The sequence below is a fragment of the Cuculus canorus genome, chromosome 3, assembly GCF_017976375.1.
Source record: "Cuculus canorus isolate bCucCan1 chromosome 3, bCucCan1.pri, whole genome shotgun sequence".
NCBI classification, from domain to species: domain Eukaryota; kingdom Metazoa; phylum Chordata; class Aves; order Cuculiformes; family Cuculidae; genus Cuculus; species Cuculus canorus.
In genome coordinates, this window is record NC_071403.1 from 100,481,809 (window position 1) to 100,497,966 (window position 16,158).

At 40.6% G+C, this 16,158-nt stretch overlaps 1 protein-coding gene across 5 annotated transcripts in view; it reads right to left on the reverse strand.

Annotated features, from left to right (window-relative positions):
• Nucleotides 1–14,910, reverse strand: part of SRBD1 (S1 RNA binding domain 1) — a 132,438-nt gene extending 117,528 nt beyond the window's left edge. For 2 of the 5 annotated variants that reach the window (XM_054063412.1, XM_054063407.1), the window contains exons 1-9: nt 14,775–14,910; nt 13,524–13,634; nt 8,236–8,425; nt 7,111–7,193; nt 6,511–6,676; nt 5,131–5,493; nt 3,403–3,569; nt 2,170–2,287; nt 1,891–2,029 (exon numbers count right to left, since the gene is read on the reverse strand). In XM_054063412.1, coding sequence (XP_053919387.1) covers nt 1,891–2,029; nt 2,170–2,287; nt 3,403–3,569; nt 5,131–5,493; nt 6,511–6,676; nt 7,111–7,193 — 1,036 coding nt within the window. In that variant the 5' untranslated portion in view covers nt 8,236–8,425; nt 13,524–13,634; nt 14,775–14,910. Of the gene's footprint in view, nt 1–1,890; nt 2,030–2,169; nt 2,288–3,402; nt 3,570–5,130; nt 5,494–6,510; nt 6,677–7,110; nt 7,194–8,235; nt 8,426–8,859; nt 8,930–13,523; nt 13,635–14,487; nt 14,625–14,774 lie in introns of those variants that run through there. The other 3 variants (XM_054063409.1, XM_054063411.1, XM_054063408.1) reach the window with 3 other exon arrangements.
• Nucleotides 14,911–16,158: the final 1,248 nt, after the last annotated feature.

Sequence of the window (16,158 nt, forward strand, 5' to 3'; positions counted from 1 at the left end):
TGAAAAAAGCTTTATTATCACCACTTTAAAAAAAACGCATTTTTTAATCCAGAGCTCTGCTTCTGATTGGCCTACAAAGTTACACAGAATAAAAAATTAATATTGCCCCTTTTCTAGGAAGGGGAAGTTAAGCCTACCTGCCAGAAAGAAAAATAAAAATATGTTATTAAATGACTGAACTGATCAGAGGCTATGAAATGTGGATCCTTACATCTATGAGTTAAGTGTTCCTTATGGTAAAAGTAATGTTATGTTAGAATACAAAGCTAAGGAGAATTATAAAACATGCATCATACTGAATATGAATTGAGACGCTCAAGTACCAGAAGAGCACATGGTAACTTTATTTTTAATTCCAGCAGAGAATTTGAATGAGATAAAATAGGCCAAAACCAATCAGGATTAAAAGAAATAATCAAGAAGTTCAAATTCAACAAGCACCATTCACATGGGCATTTTACTGCAAAAAAAACACGTTTGTGTAAATAGAGAAATATTGGACCGTGAATACAGCTAAAAGGAAGAATGAAGTTCTCTGGTAAGCCTACTTCCTTAACTTTCATATTTCTGACTTTGAAACATGAACTGATACTTTTTTTAAATGTATTTTTAGTGTAAGTTTAATAACACTAAGAATTTAAAAGAACTGAATATTAGATTTGATGAAAAGTTTTCTGTACAGCAAATGGCTCATCCTTTTAAAAATAAAAAAAAAATTAAAAAAAAAAATCACTCTGATCTCAAGCCGTACATAGGTTGTCAAATTGGCTCCCAAGCTGATAAACGCGACCCAGTTCATACTCATTCTGATGTGCCTTTCAAATGTAAACCCTCATATAAAACTAAGCAACATTATTTTTAGCACAAATTGAAAATAGGTGTACTGACTTTCAAAACTTGAAATGTTTGTGTTTCAACAAATAGCACTTCCTTTTGAATGCACCCTAAATAATTCATTTGAACTTTCACCACAAAGATTTTCTCTTGGCTCCTTAGACTCTGCCAGTAATGTCAGATGTGTGGCTGCAATATACTGCTGTATGAAGTAATGGCATATGCTAAATCACAGTAATTAAACAATCAGAATATTTGGTAACTGATTTTCAATGCAAAGCTAAGATAATTTAAATAAATGAATGACTAAAGTGGGAGAGTAAGAGTCAGTCTCACTAAAGAGGTTCAGCATCTTTATGTTAAAATACAAAAAGTGTCGAAGCAGGGAAGAAGAAAAGTATGTCTCTATTTTAACACCATACAGAAGGTTGCAGCAATCTTGGCATTTTATTGTCAGAGATTGCCCCCTACAGATTCACCCATACCTGTATTCACAAAGAAACACAGTTCTACAGTCTATATGTGACAATCACATCATTATAGTTCTTGCTCAAATTTCAGAGATTACACTTTCTCCAATCCCTATTGTCATTCGGGAATAAAAGCTTCCACTCATTCCCAATAAACAAGGCCAGGTTTTATTAAGATATGCTTTGATGGGAGACATTTACTTCACTATATAGTACGAGCATAATCCACTTGTACAATCAGTGTTGAATCGTCAGTAAACAATTCGAATAAGAGTAGAATCATGGAGAGGTCTCAGGTGTGCTGTGCAATTCCCTCTCTCTTACCCATAAATACAGATGTCAACTATAGCATGTCCAGACTTCCGTCACTTGTATACCAGAATTATTATTATTCACAATACAAAAAGACAGGAAACATTGGAGAGTCATGGCATTAAATGTAAACTTCTACCATGTTGCTAAAACAACTGTCGTATTTAAAATAGTTGCATACCTTGCAGCAACATAAGAACAAAGAAAGTAATTCCCCTTTTTAAATATTTTCAGACATTTAGGACATCTCTGCTCATAGAAGTAGATCACTTACCTTTGGTATTGGGTCTGATGTAAGAAAAGAGATTGAGTTGCATAGGATTCTGCAGGAGGGAGAGAGCAGCAGGTTCTAATCCCAGTTGCTTGGCCCTCTGAGCTTTGGTGCCTTTACTCCCAGTTTTATATGGTGCAGACTTAAAACAAACAAAAAAAACAGTTATTAAAAGGCAAGGAAATATTCATCATGCTATGTACTTGGCATTTTGCACTAATTAGTTAAGCAAGATTTAAACATTTAAACGAAGGGTGATCTGAAAAAGAGCAGTGTACTGACCACATGGTCTAATTCTTCCAAAGTTCTGCAATTTAATAATGCTGTTAAAAGGCATCCAGACAATTTCCCTTCTTTTTTCAACTTCTGTATCATTGTATGTGTCTTCTTTGCAACAGTACTAAAAAGCAAGAGATTAATATTAACAGTCACGTTTCACAGCGGATTAAAAAGGCTATTCATTGTGACCTTGACTATTACACTGCTGAAGCTCTGAAACCTCAGAAGATTGCATCTCACACTAATCCTCAACAAACGAAGTCTGATAATTCAGAAGAGTTTTTAACTACTATCTTCTTTCTCCAATTAGTTCAAAACTTTTTCAAAATATCTTGTGGTAGATATTCAAGAAAAATCATCAAATAATACTTGATAGGCATTACTGCTGCATGTATTCTTGCAAGACTACTTGCCTGGAAGTCCAATAAAAAAAAGCCCTAAGTAAATCCAAGTCAATAAGCACTCATAGCTGTAATTTACGTCAAGATAGTTCTGCAGCATCAAGTACAGGATACCAGATTTTAAAATCTTAGACCTCCAATAAGATAAGTGTGAGCAACTTCAAGCAGCAAAGCTATTTTGTTACAATTTAAATGACTTGTTCAGACAGGAACTTTCTCAGGCCACCTTCCCTCTTTGGAAAGAATCTCTCTTCCCTGACTACAAGGAAGAGGCCACATGTTAACAAAACAGATGACAAGCCTATTCCCTTGCCATACTGAGAATATGTAACCACCTAACAGCAAGAAGCAATGAGAGCAGTCTCATCTGTCCCTGCAGCAGCCATTGCTGATTTCTTTGCTGCAATGGTCTGGTAGAGTATACTACAACTTCAAGCAGTGCTCTCCACTAGTGACTTTGCTGCTCCAAGCAGGGAGTCAATAGATTCTTAGTGATCTTATTTCAAAAGGTGCAGCTTAAATCTAATCAGGTTATGTATCTCCAGAATCTATAAACTACTCTTTTACTATGAGTTTTTTCTCTGTAGCTTTAGAAAATTGTAGAGAAACTAAGCTCTAAATTTTTCTTTGGTAATTAATAATACTAGATTGCTAGTTATAACAAAAAAAAAAAAAAACAGACAGGTATCAAGCACAATTATCCCAGTCTTAAACTTTCTTCCTTACAATTTCCTTTACAACCATCATGTGTACAAAGTGCCAAAACAAGGGACACAGATGCAGCAGCCAGTTGTTACCTCCTCCTCAGATGCTTCCCTGGTAGTAACTCACTCACCGTAGCTCTTCCAGTGCTTGCTGGACTTCTCGCAAGGCATCTGCCTCCAAATTATTGATGAGTTCTTTCCGATATCGAGCAATAAAAGGAATTGTGTTTTCTTCTTTAAAGAGGCGAATTAAGTTTGCACATACCCACGGTTCAACATTTGTTATTTCTGACAAGGCCTGTCAGAATTAAAAAACAAACAAAGAAAAAACCCAAATCACAATCAAAAACATTTAAGAGAGGTGATAGAGTGTTTTAAACAGCCTCTTTCTTAAAGTTCCAAACCATTCCCAGGATATCATGCTGGACAGCAGGCACTACTGTCAACCCTAAGACAGGATGTTAGATTTCCTATGCATCCAGCCACTATATACTCAGTACTTCAGAAAGACTTGAAGCAACCCACGTTTCCGGAAGTACAGAACTACAGGAGAAAAAAGGTAGAAGAGTGCCTCCTGAGAACAAAACAAAACAAAGAAAACTGCCAAACAATTGAAAAAAATCAAAAAGATAGACTGCACATGGCAACTCACAGAATTTGGAACTTTTTTTTTTTAAACCAACACTGATAGGGTGGTTGGAACTAGATAATTAAGGTTCCTTCCAACCCAAACCATTCTGTGATACCTCATGGTTAAACAAAACAACAACTCCACAAACCCAAAGCTGATCAAAATCCCTCTCCACCAATAATTGCAAACTAGCATGATATTACTACAGGTTTCCAGATGAACCAAGCCTCATAAAGTTGATTTTGTACAAACTGGGCTTTCTAAAATAGTTATGGTGTATCAATGTGGAATTGAGGGCAAACTAAGTACCTTAGCTTAGTAACATGTTAACTATTAGAGTTTGTTCTGCTTCATTATAGTTACTCTCCCAGAAAGCTGATTTAAAAGCCTTTGGGGAGTTTTGAAATACTTTGTTATATTTTAGAAATATAACAACTCATGCACAATCACATTCACTGCTTTAGAACAGCACCCATGAAGATCAAATTACCCATCTGCATTTCCAGGAATATTTTAGAAGACTTAAGGACAAAATTTTATAACTCTCTCAGGCAGGCAGTACTTAAGAAGATGAATAGGATGTATCCTATCTATTCCCATTCTTTTCATATCAAAATCTTCCATAACCATCCCCAGCCTCCTAGAACAGGAGCTATCCTAAAGCTGTCTTCATCTGAACAGCTTCAGAGTTAACACCCTAAAAAAATGAAGATATCATCTCCCTTGACTTCACTGTTGTTCCAAGAACACAACTCTTCCTTGATGGTACTGTAAATTGATATACACACAAGTTTCTACGATGAAATGATCCACACTAAACCTTAAATGCTGAAACTATGCACATAGACATCCCACATCTTTCAGCATCATTTCCTTTAGGAGTTTCAGTTGACTATATACAGAAAAAAAATACCATGTGCTGAGACAGAAGAAATGTGCAAACTGTTACAGGCTAGCTTTATACTAAGATCTGCCTAAGTCACAGATATCTGAATAATCTTAGTTTGAACTTTTAACAGTTACCAACCAACATGTACATTTATACATGTATTGTCACAATTTAAGCAGAGGTTAAATGACTATACAATGACTACTAAATAACAGCACAATGACTCTTTGACACTCCCAGCTGATGGCAAGAGGACACAAACTGTATGTTAGATTCTACACGCTAATTACGTAGGAAATGGTTTCATTGACACATCAAAAAAAGGAAAAGATATCATACCTGTACAATATCCCAATTCATTTCAAATTCTTCTTTTACTTTGTTGCCTCCTAGATTTTTTACTGGCTTTCCTTCAGGACTTGTAGTCGACTTAATCTTTTTAAAAGGTGGTTCATCAAATGCAAAATCCTCCTCAGATTTCTCATGTTTCACTTGATTTCCCACTACAGGAACGCTTGTTGAGGGTTTTTCATCACTCTCTAAGCACTTTATGCTCTTCTCTCGGAATGAATTTATTTCCATTTTTTTTGGCACTTCTGGCTTTTGATTTAAAGTTTTTGGTTTAGTGCCTACACCTTCTTCCTTAGGTTTTAGATGTTGCATCTTATTATCTTCTGCAGGAGCAATGGGCAAGGATACATCCTGCCAAAAAGGCATTGAAACCATATTAAACATTGACTGTTACAAACTGGTTCAACATTTCAATTAAAACCCTGGGAAGACTTGATACCAGAAATCATTTTACCTAAGTAAATCATTTTACCTTACTCTGTCTGGCAAAGAAATGCCAAGCCAGAAATCAAGTAACCTAACATATATCTAGCATTGAGGAAAAGATACAAGCATACCCAGCAGAGGGGTGATTTAAAACATCAAATAAAATTATCCTGGAAAGACTTTAATTGGTCTCTCCAGAAGACACTGACTTACAGTCCTTGCCTCCACACATCTCAAAACATGGAGCAGTAGAGTACTAATGAGTTGTTAGGTGCAGCATGAGAACTGGAACTGAGATTTGGTCTGCTAAGGTATTGTTTAACCTTGGACAATTCCAGTTCCTGAATTTCCCCCAGAGATCATCTTCAGAGTCTAAGGATGTATTTCTTAATACGCCAACATGTGTCAAAACATTTAGAAACATCAGTATAAACCAGAAGGGCTGGCTTCTGTCTTGATCTGACCCCCTCGACAGAAGTAAGTAACTTGTGATATAGGTGCACTTTACATTCATCACAATAGAACTGTGACCCTTCCTGGGTCAAACAGCCGTGCAAGGAAATATAAGTACAGACCTTCTTTTTCTTGAGGAACCCAGCTGGTGAAAAGGCAGCAGACAACAGACATCAAAGGTGCAACACAGTTTTCGTTACAGAAACAAGAACAGCGGCATTTAGTCATGAACTTTTGTTGTTGAAAGAGATCTCCAGGGAAAACCACGTCCCATTATCATTGGCCAAAATTTTAAAGGAGGGCACTTAGATCTGAGGCACAAACATTTACGAAAGCCACATTTATCAAATACACTAGATACTCACAGTAACAGTGGAATCAGATGAGCTGATGAGACTCGGGCAACCAAGTGAACCAGAGCTAGAAAAATTCTGCTCTCGTTACTTGCCAACCACAGTAAATAAATGTCTGATGCTTACAGATACTCACCATTTCCTCTTTTATTGCTACTTTCTTGACCCTTTTCCTGGCCACAGCTGACCGTGGAGCAGCGACTTTTTTAGGTTTTGCCTCATTTTTCTTTGGCAATCGAGGTCTCTTGGCGATTTTGCTTTTTGGCTCCCATTCCTCCTCTTCTTCCCCAGATTCAGAGCTCCTGAAAAACAAATGAGTGGACAATATTGCTTATGAGAAAAGTTAAAAAAACCCAAACACATAAGCAAGACAGCCTGAGTGATTTCTGACATGAAAGGAACCAAGCAGGAAATATTAACAGAAAGGTAGGCAGACCCAACAAACACAGGTCTTTCATGCTACTGTGGAGCTAATGGCTGGAACAATACAGTAAACCTTCCTGAAGCTGGTCACTGAGAAGTGTACACACTTCATTCCATTTGGACAACTGGCAATTAAATTTCACTCTGTCTTCAGGGTGAGCATGAAGACCATAGGTAATTTGTGTCTCATAATTGAAGTTCTGTGCATTAAAGCCTTTTAATCAACAAAATTGAGTATCATTCTTATACAATCGCTTATGCTTAGCATAAAACTTAAAAAAAAAAAAAAACCTAAGGAAAAAAGTAATCTTACAAGTTAAGAAATGAAGGTAGTTCGTCATCTTTTGATGTAAGGGCTTTGGCTTCAGATTTCACCTTCCTTGGCAGAGATGACATCTGAAACAGAGACAAGAAGAGAAAGGGAACATTTGATTGAAGCTGTATTCTCTTATTCAGCCCTTGAACTTGCTGCCAAGTGTGCCCTCATAACGTCTTCACCAATCACAAAAGTTTCCTCTAGAGCAAGTTTGGATTTCTTAATATCCAAGAATTTAGGCTACAGCAGTACAAATTCAACAATCTTTTCAATTAAGCAAACAGACAAACCAGCACTATAGCATCTCAAAATATTTTTCTCTTCAAATGGAGGTAACTATTTGGATTGCATGTAAAGCTACCCTAGCAAAAAGAGCATTGGTTCTCAGACATATTATTAACTGTCACTTATACACGTGCCAGTCTTTCTTCCATCAAAGAAGCACAGAAAATAACTACTAAAGTAAGCTTGAACGTGCTATTTATGTGAACAGTACTACAAGAAGACTCTTGATTTTGATCTAGAATTTTACCTTTAAAGAATATCCATTGCTTGTATGCATAATTGAAACAGTGATTTTGAAAGAGCTGCTCCTTAGCACATAGCAAGTGCTAATTACCAAAGGTAAAAAGGGAAGGCACAGACTTTACCCTAATTTGAGATTCATCTACAATAGCTGTATTTCAGTTAATCCGCTATGGAATTTTTAGCAATGGTTGGGACCATGACTTTCAATAACCATATTTGACAGTTTTAGCCAGAGAATTTTAGGTACCCTCAAATATTACCTGCAAAAAATGAAGTTAAAAAACAAACAAACAAACAAGAAACCATAAAGCATTTCTATAACTATAAAATTCATAAACATATTTTACCTATATGTGGCATAATTTCATCATTCTTCATGTTCTATTCCCCAACTTTCTGCACCTTGACCTTTGATCCAGCCTTACCACTGCAGTGTGAGCCTTAGAAGTCCCATGTTTGCATACACAAACTCGATGAGCATTTAACTCAAGGACAAAATGCTCTTTGATCCAACATCTTTCTGGCCTCTGTTCAAGCACTAGAAACAGAACTATTGTTATAAATGGCTTTCAGTAAGTTTTCCTTATCACTCACCTTATTAGCTTCCCAGGCACCTTTTCACTGTCAGTTCTGAGACACCTGCAACTTCACCCAGCCACTCTGCTTCTGTTTTCCTTCAGTCGTTATACCTGAGCAGTCATTATCATAGTCCTGAATTAATTATTTATTTTCCCCTACTACCTCAGAGGCATGAAAATGTTTCCAGTTTATATTGTACTTTACTCTGTGAATTAGAGGAAAAAAAACATTATTCATGATTCAAGATTTCCAGAATTAGCTAACATCTGAGCCAGTTGCAACTCTGATCAATTTTTTGTAGGCACTCTGATCAGTTTTCACATGGTTACACCCCACAGTTTCTCTGTTTTCAACTAGGTGTTTAGCTTTCAATATCATTATCAGTCATGTTTTTTCAGTTAATCCAACTAGGTGGGTATTTTTAGTATTCCAGGAAATTTTGGAAGCCAGCAATCAGTTCCTAAACATTCTTGCTACCTTCTTTATAGGTACCCATTGAATAACAGCAAGGAAGAAAGAAAAAGCCAACATGCATGTCCCCTCAGCTGACATCAGCATTCCTCTACAAAACAACGCTCTCTAAACCTCCTTGCCAGTTTTGGACACTCAGCATATCTCCATTTCAGTTTTACAACTTACCCAAAAGCCCAGGTAAAAGGAAAGCCTCATCTGGAAGGTCTTTTTTCTGCTAAAATTTCCCTCTCATTCCCTGCGGAAATGGGCAGGGTCTCAAAATATGTTAACATTTGTACTGTTACATTAGTAAGATGATAGCAAGAGTAAATGTAATTCTATAAAGTTAATTGTATTTCCTGCTATCCAACACTGGCGATTGATTTACTCTTTACTTTATACCAGTATAAGAATAGGACACAAACTCTTGGTTTATGAAGCCAAGCATTTACCACATTCTTCATGAACAGGTAAGTGTTTCTCCTACATCTGTAAGTCCAAGTCTACAACACACTGAATGAAGCAGAATTACCACATAGCAAATTAAAAAATGGCATAGGAAAGCATGAAATAGAGTAGAAAGTGATATGCAATAACACAAAGTCTTCATGGGTCACTTCAAGGTATTTTTTATTCTTTTATTTTCTTGGATTTTCCACTTAAAAATTATCATCCTGTAAGTGTTGCTGCAGAAATCTGGAGAAGTATCAAGCACATTTGATCCAGAATTTAAAAGATTATAAGATTAAGACAGAATCTGTTTTCTGTCCTCAATATTGTGTCAGTTCTTACAAGTACATATTGAGTTGAGACTGGCCTCAGATACATAAACTCCAACATTAACTATATTATTAATCTACTAAGCTTTCTTGAGAAAGGTGGTAACTTTGTTCCTAAAGGCTTTTGTACCTGGGCTTCAGTTAATTTGAACTTAGGCAAGATGTTAATTTAAAGCACAAAACTTATTTCAGCATACCTCTCCATGAACAGACAAGTCATGGTCAGAAGCCCAAATCGAGTCCTACAGCTCAAACCAAAATCCAATACCAAAAAGCATCTGTGAAATGACTACAAAACATAGGGTACCACAAAGGGAAAAATAAATAAAAAAAATCAGTTTTTCACTGTGCAGTGGGATCAATCTATAACCACCTCCACTTCTAATAACACATACACTAAACTAACTCTACTTCATATTTGTAGAAAAACAATCCTAAAGTTGCTACATATATTCTTTTTGTTTATAAAGAATCATTTTTTTATTCCAATCCACAAAAGTACTTCTGATTTGATTCCAAATTGCCAGACAACCGTCTGCTAAATTTTCCTCCTGAGCTGCCTCCACTACAGTGTGCTAATGCCTACAGTTAATGACTAACAAAACCAGTCCTCCTGTGATTCACTGTGGAGGGGGAGGCAGAGAAGTGGAATAAAAAGCAACGAGTATAAATGCCACTGACAATGATGAATAACTATTGCAGATTTTTTAAAAAAAAACGCTTACAGACAGTCCCTGAAGTGAAGCAGGAAGACATAAGAAAAAGACAAACACAGAGACAAACACTCGGCATGGGACATCTACAATGCAATCAAATAAGATATTGCCTGCTCTGTGCTCTGCTTCTAGAAGGATACGGTCCCCTAAGTCTCCTGCCTCAAGTGTTGAGAGAGCCTGGAAGTGCTTTATGGACCCTCACACGGCATGCTGGGATCAAGATGGTGTGAAGCTGGCTATTCATCTCTTATTACATTTCCTAGATAGACTGCCTCAGTGGGAAAACTGCCCTTCCTTCTTCCTTCTCTGTTGCCTCCAGGTAACCACCCTCATAGCAAGAGCTAACTTCTACCCTGAGGAAAGAAACTATAGCTTGCACAGATCTGTGTCCTCTTCCCAAATCCAGAAGTCCAATAGTTGTAGAAGAGCTAATTACAAAGCTGAAAAATTAAGGGTAAGGGTACCAGAGTCAGGTAAACTTTTACTTCCCTTTCTGTGTCTATGTTCAGCATTGCTATATCTTATCACAGGTGCTGACAGTGTTAGGTGTGTCCTGTACTTACCACCTCAAGGAAACAACACACAGTATTCAGTGATGCGCACAAGTTATCCAGCCATAATGTCCAGGACTACACTGGCTTGCCAATTCGTATATTGAACTCCTACAAGCTTTGTCCTAGCAGCTTTCCTCACATTTGAGGACAGCAAACTTCCAAGTAATACTTGCCAACACATTTTTTCTTCTTTTATGTACATTGCCAGAAACTTTGCTTTAATTTTAAAAAACTTTTTTTGAGAAAAAGTCCTTAACAATCATCTCACCAATAATATTTTACTACCATGCCAGGCAACACAAGGTAGGCACTGGAAACTTTGGCCTTGCTCACATACTCTTGTTTCATTTCAGGTCTGTCCATGTATGATGTTTTGCCTCTATGCGATAGGCTGAAACCTTAACCCTGAACCTTCACTCTAGACCCTTAAGCTCCTGTTCAAGAGAATCAAAACTCATCTGCTTGTCGATCCCCCAGATGACAGCAGGCAGCATGAAACATCATTGCTTGAAACACTCAAATTCTTCTTGCTTCACACATTCAGTTCTCCAGTTACACCATGTTCTTCAAAAGTACTTTCCACTTAAAAATGAAAGTAGACTTTGCAGAGCTATTATGCTGTCTAGCAAAGAGCTGAAGCCATATAAATCACTACTATTGTAGATAAATATCAAAGCCTTCTATCCAAGTAGTTCGGCACCAGTTTTGTTGCCAGTTCTTTTGTTCCCAACACTTCTCTGCATCCAATGCAGAGCTCCACAATGCATGTAAGCTATCCTGATAGCTGTAAATACCACAATTCTCCCTGCCTGTCAGGTACTCATTAAAATAAGGCTAGTGTAGATTAGTGTCAGGCCATGCCAGGAATAAAGAAGAGTGACAGGGTATCTCTTATACTCTGCTGCACTGTATAGAATCTTTATATGGAAAGACACACAGCAAGGAAGGAATCATTCCTCTGCTCTCTCTCCCCAAATCAGAGGTTTAGGCTGCATGTAGAATACCAGCAGACTGAGGCTTTTAAGGCCTCATTATGTTAAAGATGAATTCAAGTCTCATTTAAAACTGATATTCTCTTCAACCTCCCTATTCATGCAAAGATACAACTCACAAAATTTCATCATATGTGAATACAGGTGGCATAAGCAACTATTAGCAGGAAGAAAAGCTTAATAATACTTTAAAAGCAATTAGATTTTAAAACCCTCCTTCCCATTCACCATCCTCCTAAAACCCCTCAAAAACACCAGCACTAGCCCAAGGCTATGTTTTGTAGCTCCACCATTACAGCAAAAACTTTCAGCATCAGAAATTGCTCCAGGAACCCTAATAGACTCTGACATCTTCTACAGGGCACTTCAGAAAAAAATCGTATTTAATAGTTGAAAGTTATAGAAAAGATTATACTTTCACAGGATGATCAAATGAATGCCATTATGGCAAATTTAAATGTCATAACCTTACTACATTAAGTCACGTAAATCCCTTGTAACTAGAGAAATACTGTTCCGAATACAACTAAACATACTGCACCTTACAACTCAATCAAATAGATTCTTCTCCCTGAAGGTACAGGATTTGAGAAAAAAAAGGAAACACCCACAATACAGAAGCAAATAAACACACCACCACCACCACACACGCATATGGAAATCAGCAGGTTCAAGGAGGTGATTCTGCCTCTGTAATCAGCACTGGTGAGACCACACCTTGAATACTGTGTTCAGTTCTGGGCCCTTCACCACAAGAAGGACGTTGAGGCTCTGGAGCGTGTCCAGAGAAGAGCAATGAAGCTGGTGAGGGGGCTGGAGAACAAGCCTTATGAGGAGCGGCTGAGAGAGCTGGGGTTGTTTAGCCTGGAGAAGAGGAGGCTGAGGGGAGACCTTATTGCTCTCTACTACTACCTGAAAGGAGGTTGTGGAGAGGAGGGTGTTGGCCTCTTCTCCTAGGTGACAGGGGACAGGACAAGGCAGAATGGCCTCAAGGTGCGCCAGGGAAGGTTCAGGCTGGATGTCAGGAAAAAATTTTTCACGGAAAGGGTCATTGGGCACTGGCAGAGGCTGCCCAGGGAGGCGGTTGAGTCACCTTCCCTGGAGGTGTTTAAGGGATGGGTGGACGAGGTGCTGAGGGGCATGCTTTAGGCAGTGTTAGGAATGGTTGGACTCAATGATCCAGTGAGTCCTTTCCAACCTAGTGATTCTACGATTCTATGAAATAAATTTCATTTGAGCAGCTGCAAAAAAAACCTCTCTAGCAGAAAAAGACACAGGAATTTCTAAAACTCTTTTCCAGTTAATCTAAAGTAATATACTCCTAACAGAAAGGAAATTTGTCTATGCAGGAAGCTCTTCAAACTTTGCTCTGCATCCTCTGCTTTTCTAGCTTGAATAAAATGGCAAGGATAACAGAATTTTGCTTTTTAGCTTCTTCTTACATCACATAGTGCTAGTCAAATAACAGCTTATTATAGCACCAAGCATGTGGGGTGCTAAAAAGCACTACAAATCCCACATGACAAGCAAATTTTAGACCATTATCAGTAGCAGCAGAATGGCCCACTTAAATAATTACATGTAGACTCTCAACAGTTTGATTTTGCTTTCCATTTTACAATATGTCCTTTGCATGCTAGAATAACATCTTAAGAAGAAATTGAAGCGCAAGTGCACTGCCAACAGCAAAGGGAAAAAATGTTATGCAGACTAAAGGTAGGAACTTGCATGGAAATTTTTCTTTCACTCCAGAAGATTTTTATGATCTGTAACAACTAAGTTGTACTTCAAAATACAAATACAACTTACTGTAATCCTCTCAAGGTTAAAACCTTGGAAAACTCCCAGACACTTTTGCTCAGAGAAGCTGACACAGTAGATTTCCAAGGACTTTTTCTGTACAAAGCCAGTCAGGAGTGCCTGAGAAAGGAATTAGAGACACAAATCAGGAAACCCCAGCGCTAACAAGAAAACTACTATCAGAAAGAAGGGGAGACATACAAGGTACACACAGAGAGCCAAACAGTTCCCAACACTAATCAAACAAAAAGGAAAATTTATAAGACCAGTAGGAGTACCATCTCCTGCTACCGCTTACAGGAGTACCACCAAAAAGGCAAAGGACTAACATTGTGCCCTTAGAAACCGCACTCTCCTCCAAGCCTATTCCTACAATTATTGGTCCCACTGGGGAAGAGGAAGAACCTGTGTTATGCAGCAGCCTGTCAATGAATCAGAAGAGGCATGCACAGGAAGGTGGAGGAACTAACACTTCCAATGCATTTTTATAATCCACTCATCTCAAACCAGCTACGAAAGCAGACATTATCCAAAACCATGAGAATACAGCTCCTGCTTCATTGATGGGCTGCTACATCACATGCAGCTACTCCTTTCCTCCAATCCAGCAAACTAGCCATACAGTAACACTCTCATCCAGCTTAATTTAATGGGTTGTGTTCCATCTTGAGGGATATGGAGGATGCACATCTGTTCCGAATGGTGACAGCCAGAGTGTATTCCAGCACACTAGTACCACTCCTTCCTTTCAGAGTCTGGCAAGCATAAGAGGAGCTGAGAGTAAAGTGTTTGTTACTTGGTGACTTGCCACCTCCCAGATCACTGCTTTTTGGTCCAGAAACACGACTAAGCCTTAAACACACTTCCTCTACCTCCAAGCCCTATTCCTCCCCCAGATGACATCCCACTTTCCTCAGATCATTCGACAGCACTCTAGAGGAAGGACTAATCGAGCTAACTTTCACATACACACCCCGTGCCTGGGAAGGGCATCAGTATTCAGGCAGAACCACAGGAAGAAGCCACCACATCAGCCTTCCCCTGTCCCCGTGGGAGGCGGGGGAGGGGGGGCGAGAAGAGTCCCAGGAAACCCTTTTCTCCCCGGGCTGGGGGCGACGCACTGAGAAGAAAGGGAGGCCCAGGAAGACAATGGCTCTCTGCACCTAAACAACGGAGACAACGGGAAGCCCCCCGCTTGCCGGCGCCGGGGGACTCGGAGTGCCCGCCCAGACCCGCGAATGGGGCTTCCCCAGACGTTACCCGCTGCCGCCGGCTGCCGCGTTTGAAAGGGCCGCCAGGACAGCCATGGCGGAGCCGCCCGCCCGACGCGCCGCGGGGAGGAGCAGGAAGCGGCACCGCCGCAGGAAGCGGGCACCGACAGGGCGGCGGCCACGCCCACCGCCCTGGCCACGCCCACCACCCAGCCGGTCACGCCTCCATTGGCTTGGCCAGCGCCCTGGTCACGCCCACCGCCTGGCCCCTCCCACTGTCCGTCCGGGCCAGGCGCCCGTCGCGCCGGCCACGTCCCCATAGCTCGGCCACTCCCACCATCCCGGCCGCGCCCACCGATCTGCCCCGCGGCGGCGGCTGGAAACCGCGAGGCCTGCGAGCTTTGTCGGGCAGTTCCTGGGGCATCAGCGCCTATCGCTGTGCCCTGCTGCCGCCGAGGCAGTGCTCGCTGCGCCGCCGCCGCCAGGTGGCGCTGGGCGAGGAGGGGCGGTCGGAGCGCGGGAGGGAGGCAGGCTCGGAGAGGCGGGGCGCCGGGGTCGAGGTCGGGATCAGGTTCGGGGCAGGGGCCGGCGGCGGGCAGACAGTGCCTGTGCCTCGGGCTCTGCCTGTGCCTATGCATCTTGTCTCTGCCTCGGCCTGCGCCATAGGATGAGGATAAGGCTGAGGTACTTAATGCCTTCTTTGGTTCAGTCTCTAATAGTAAGGAAAGTTGTTCCCCGTGTGTACTTCCTCACGAGCTACAGGAGCAGAACGAAGCTCCCACGATCCAAGAGGGTGTGGTTAGAGACTTGCTTGGCCAATTAGGCACTCACAAGTCTATGGGGCCGGATGGGAGCCACCCGAGAGCGTTGAGGGAGCTGGCAAAAGTGCTTTCCAAACCCCTTTCCATCATCTACCAGCGGTCTTGGCTGACTGGGGAATTCCACTTATCTGGAGGCTGGCTGATGTTATACCCATCTACAAGAAGGGCTGGAGGGAGGATCCACGGAACTACAGGCCTGTCAGTCTGACCTTGGTGTCAGGGAAGGTCATGGAACAGGTCACCTTGGGTGCTATTACACAGCACATGCAAGAGAACCGGGTGATCAGGCCCAGTCAGCATGGGTTTATGAAAGACAGGTCCTGCCAAACTAACCTGATTGCCTTCTACAACAAGATGACCTACTTAATGGATGAGGGAAAGGCTGTGGATGTAGTCTTCTTGGACTTCAGTGAAGCCTTCGACACAGTTTTTCACAGCATCCTGCTCAGGAAACTGTCTGCCTCTGGCCTGGACGGGCGCACACTCTCCTGGGTGGAAAACTGGTTGGATGGTAGTAAACAGAGTTAACTCCAGCTGGAGGCTGGTCACAAGTGGTGTCCCCCAGGGCTCAGTGCTGGGTCCATTCCTGTTCAATATCTTTATCATCAATGA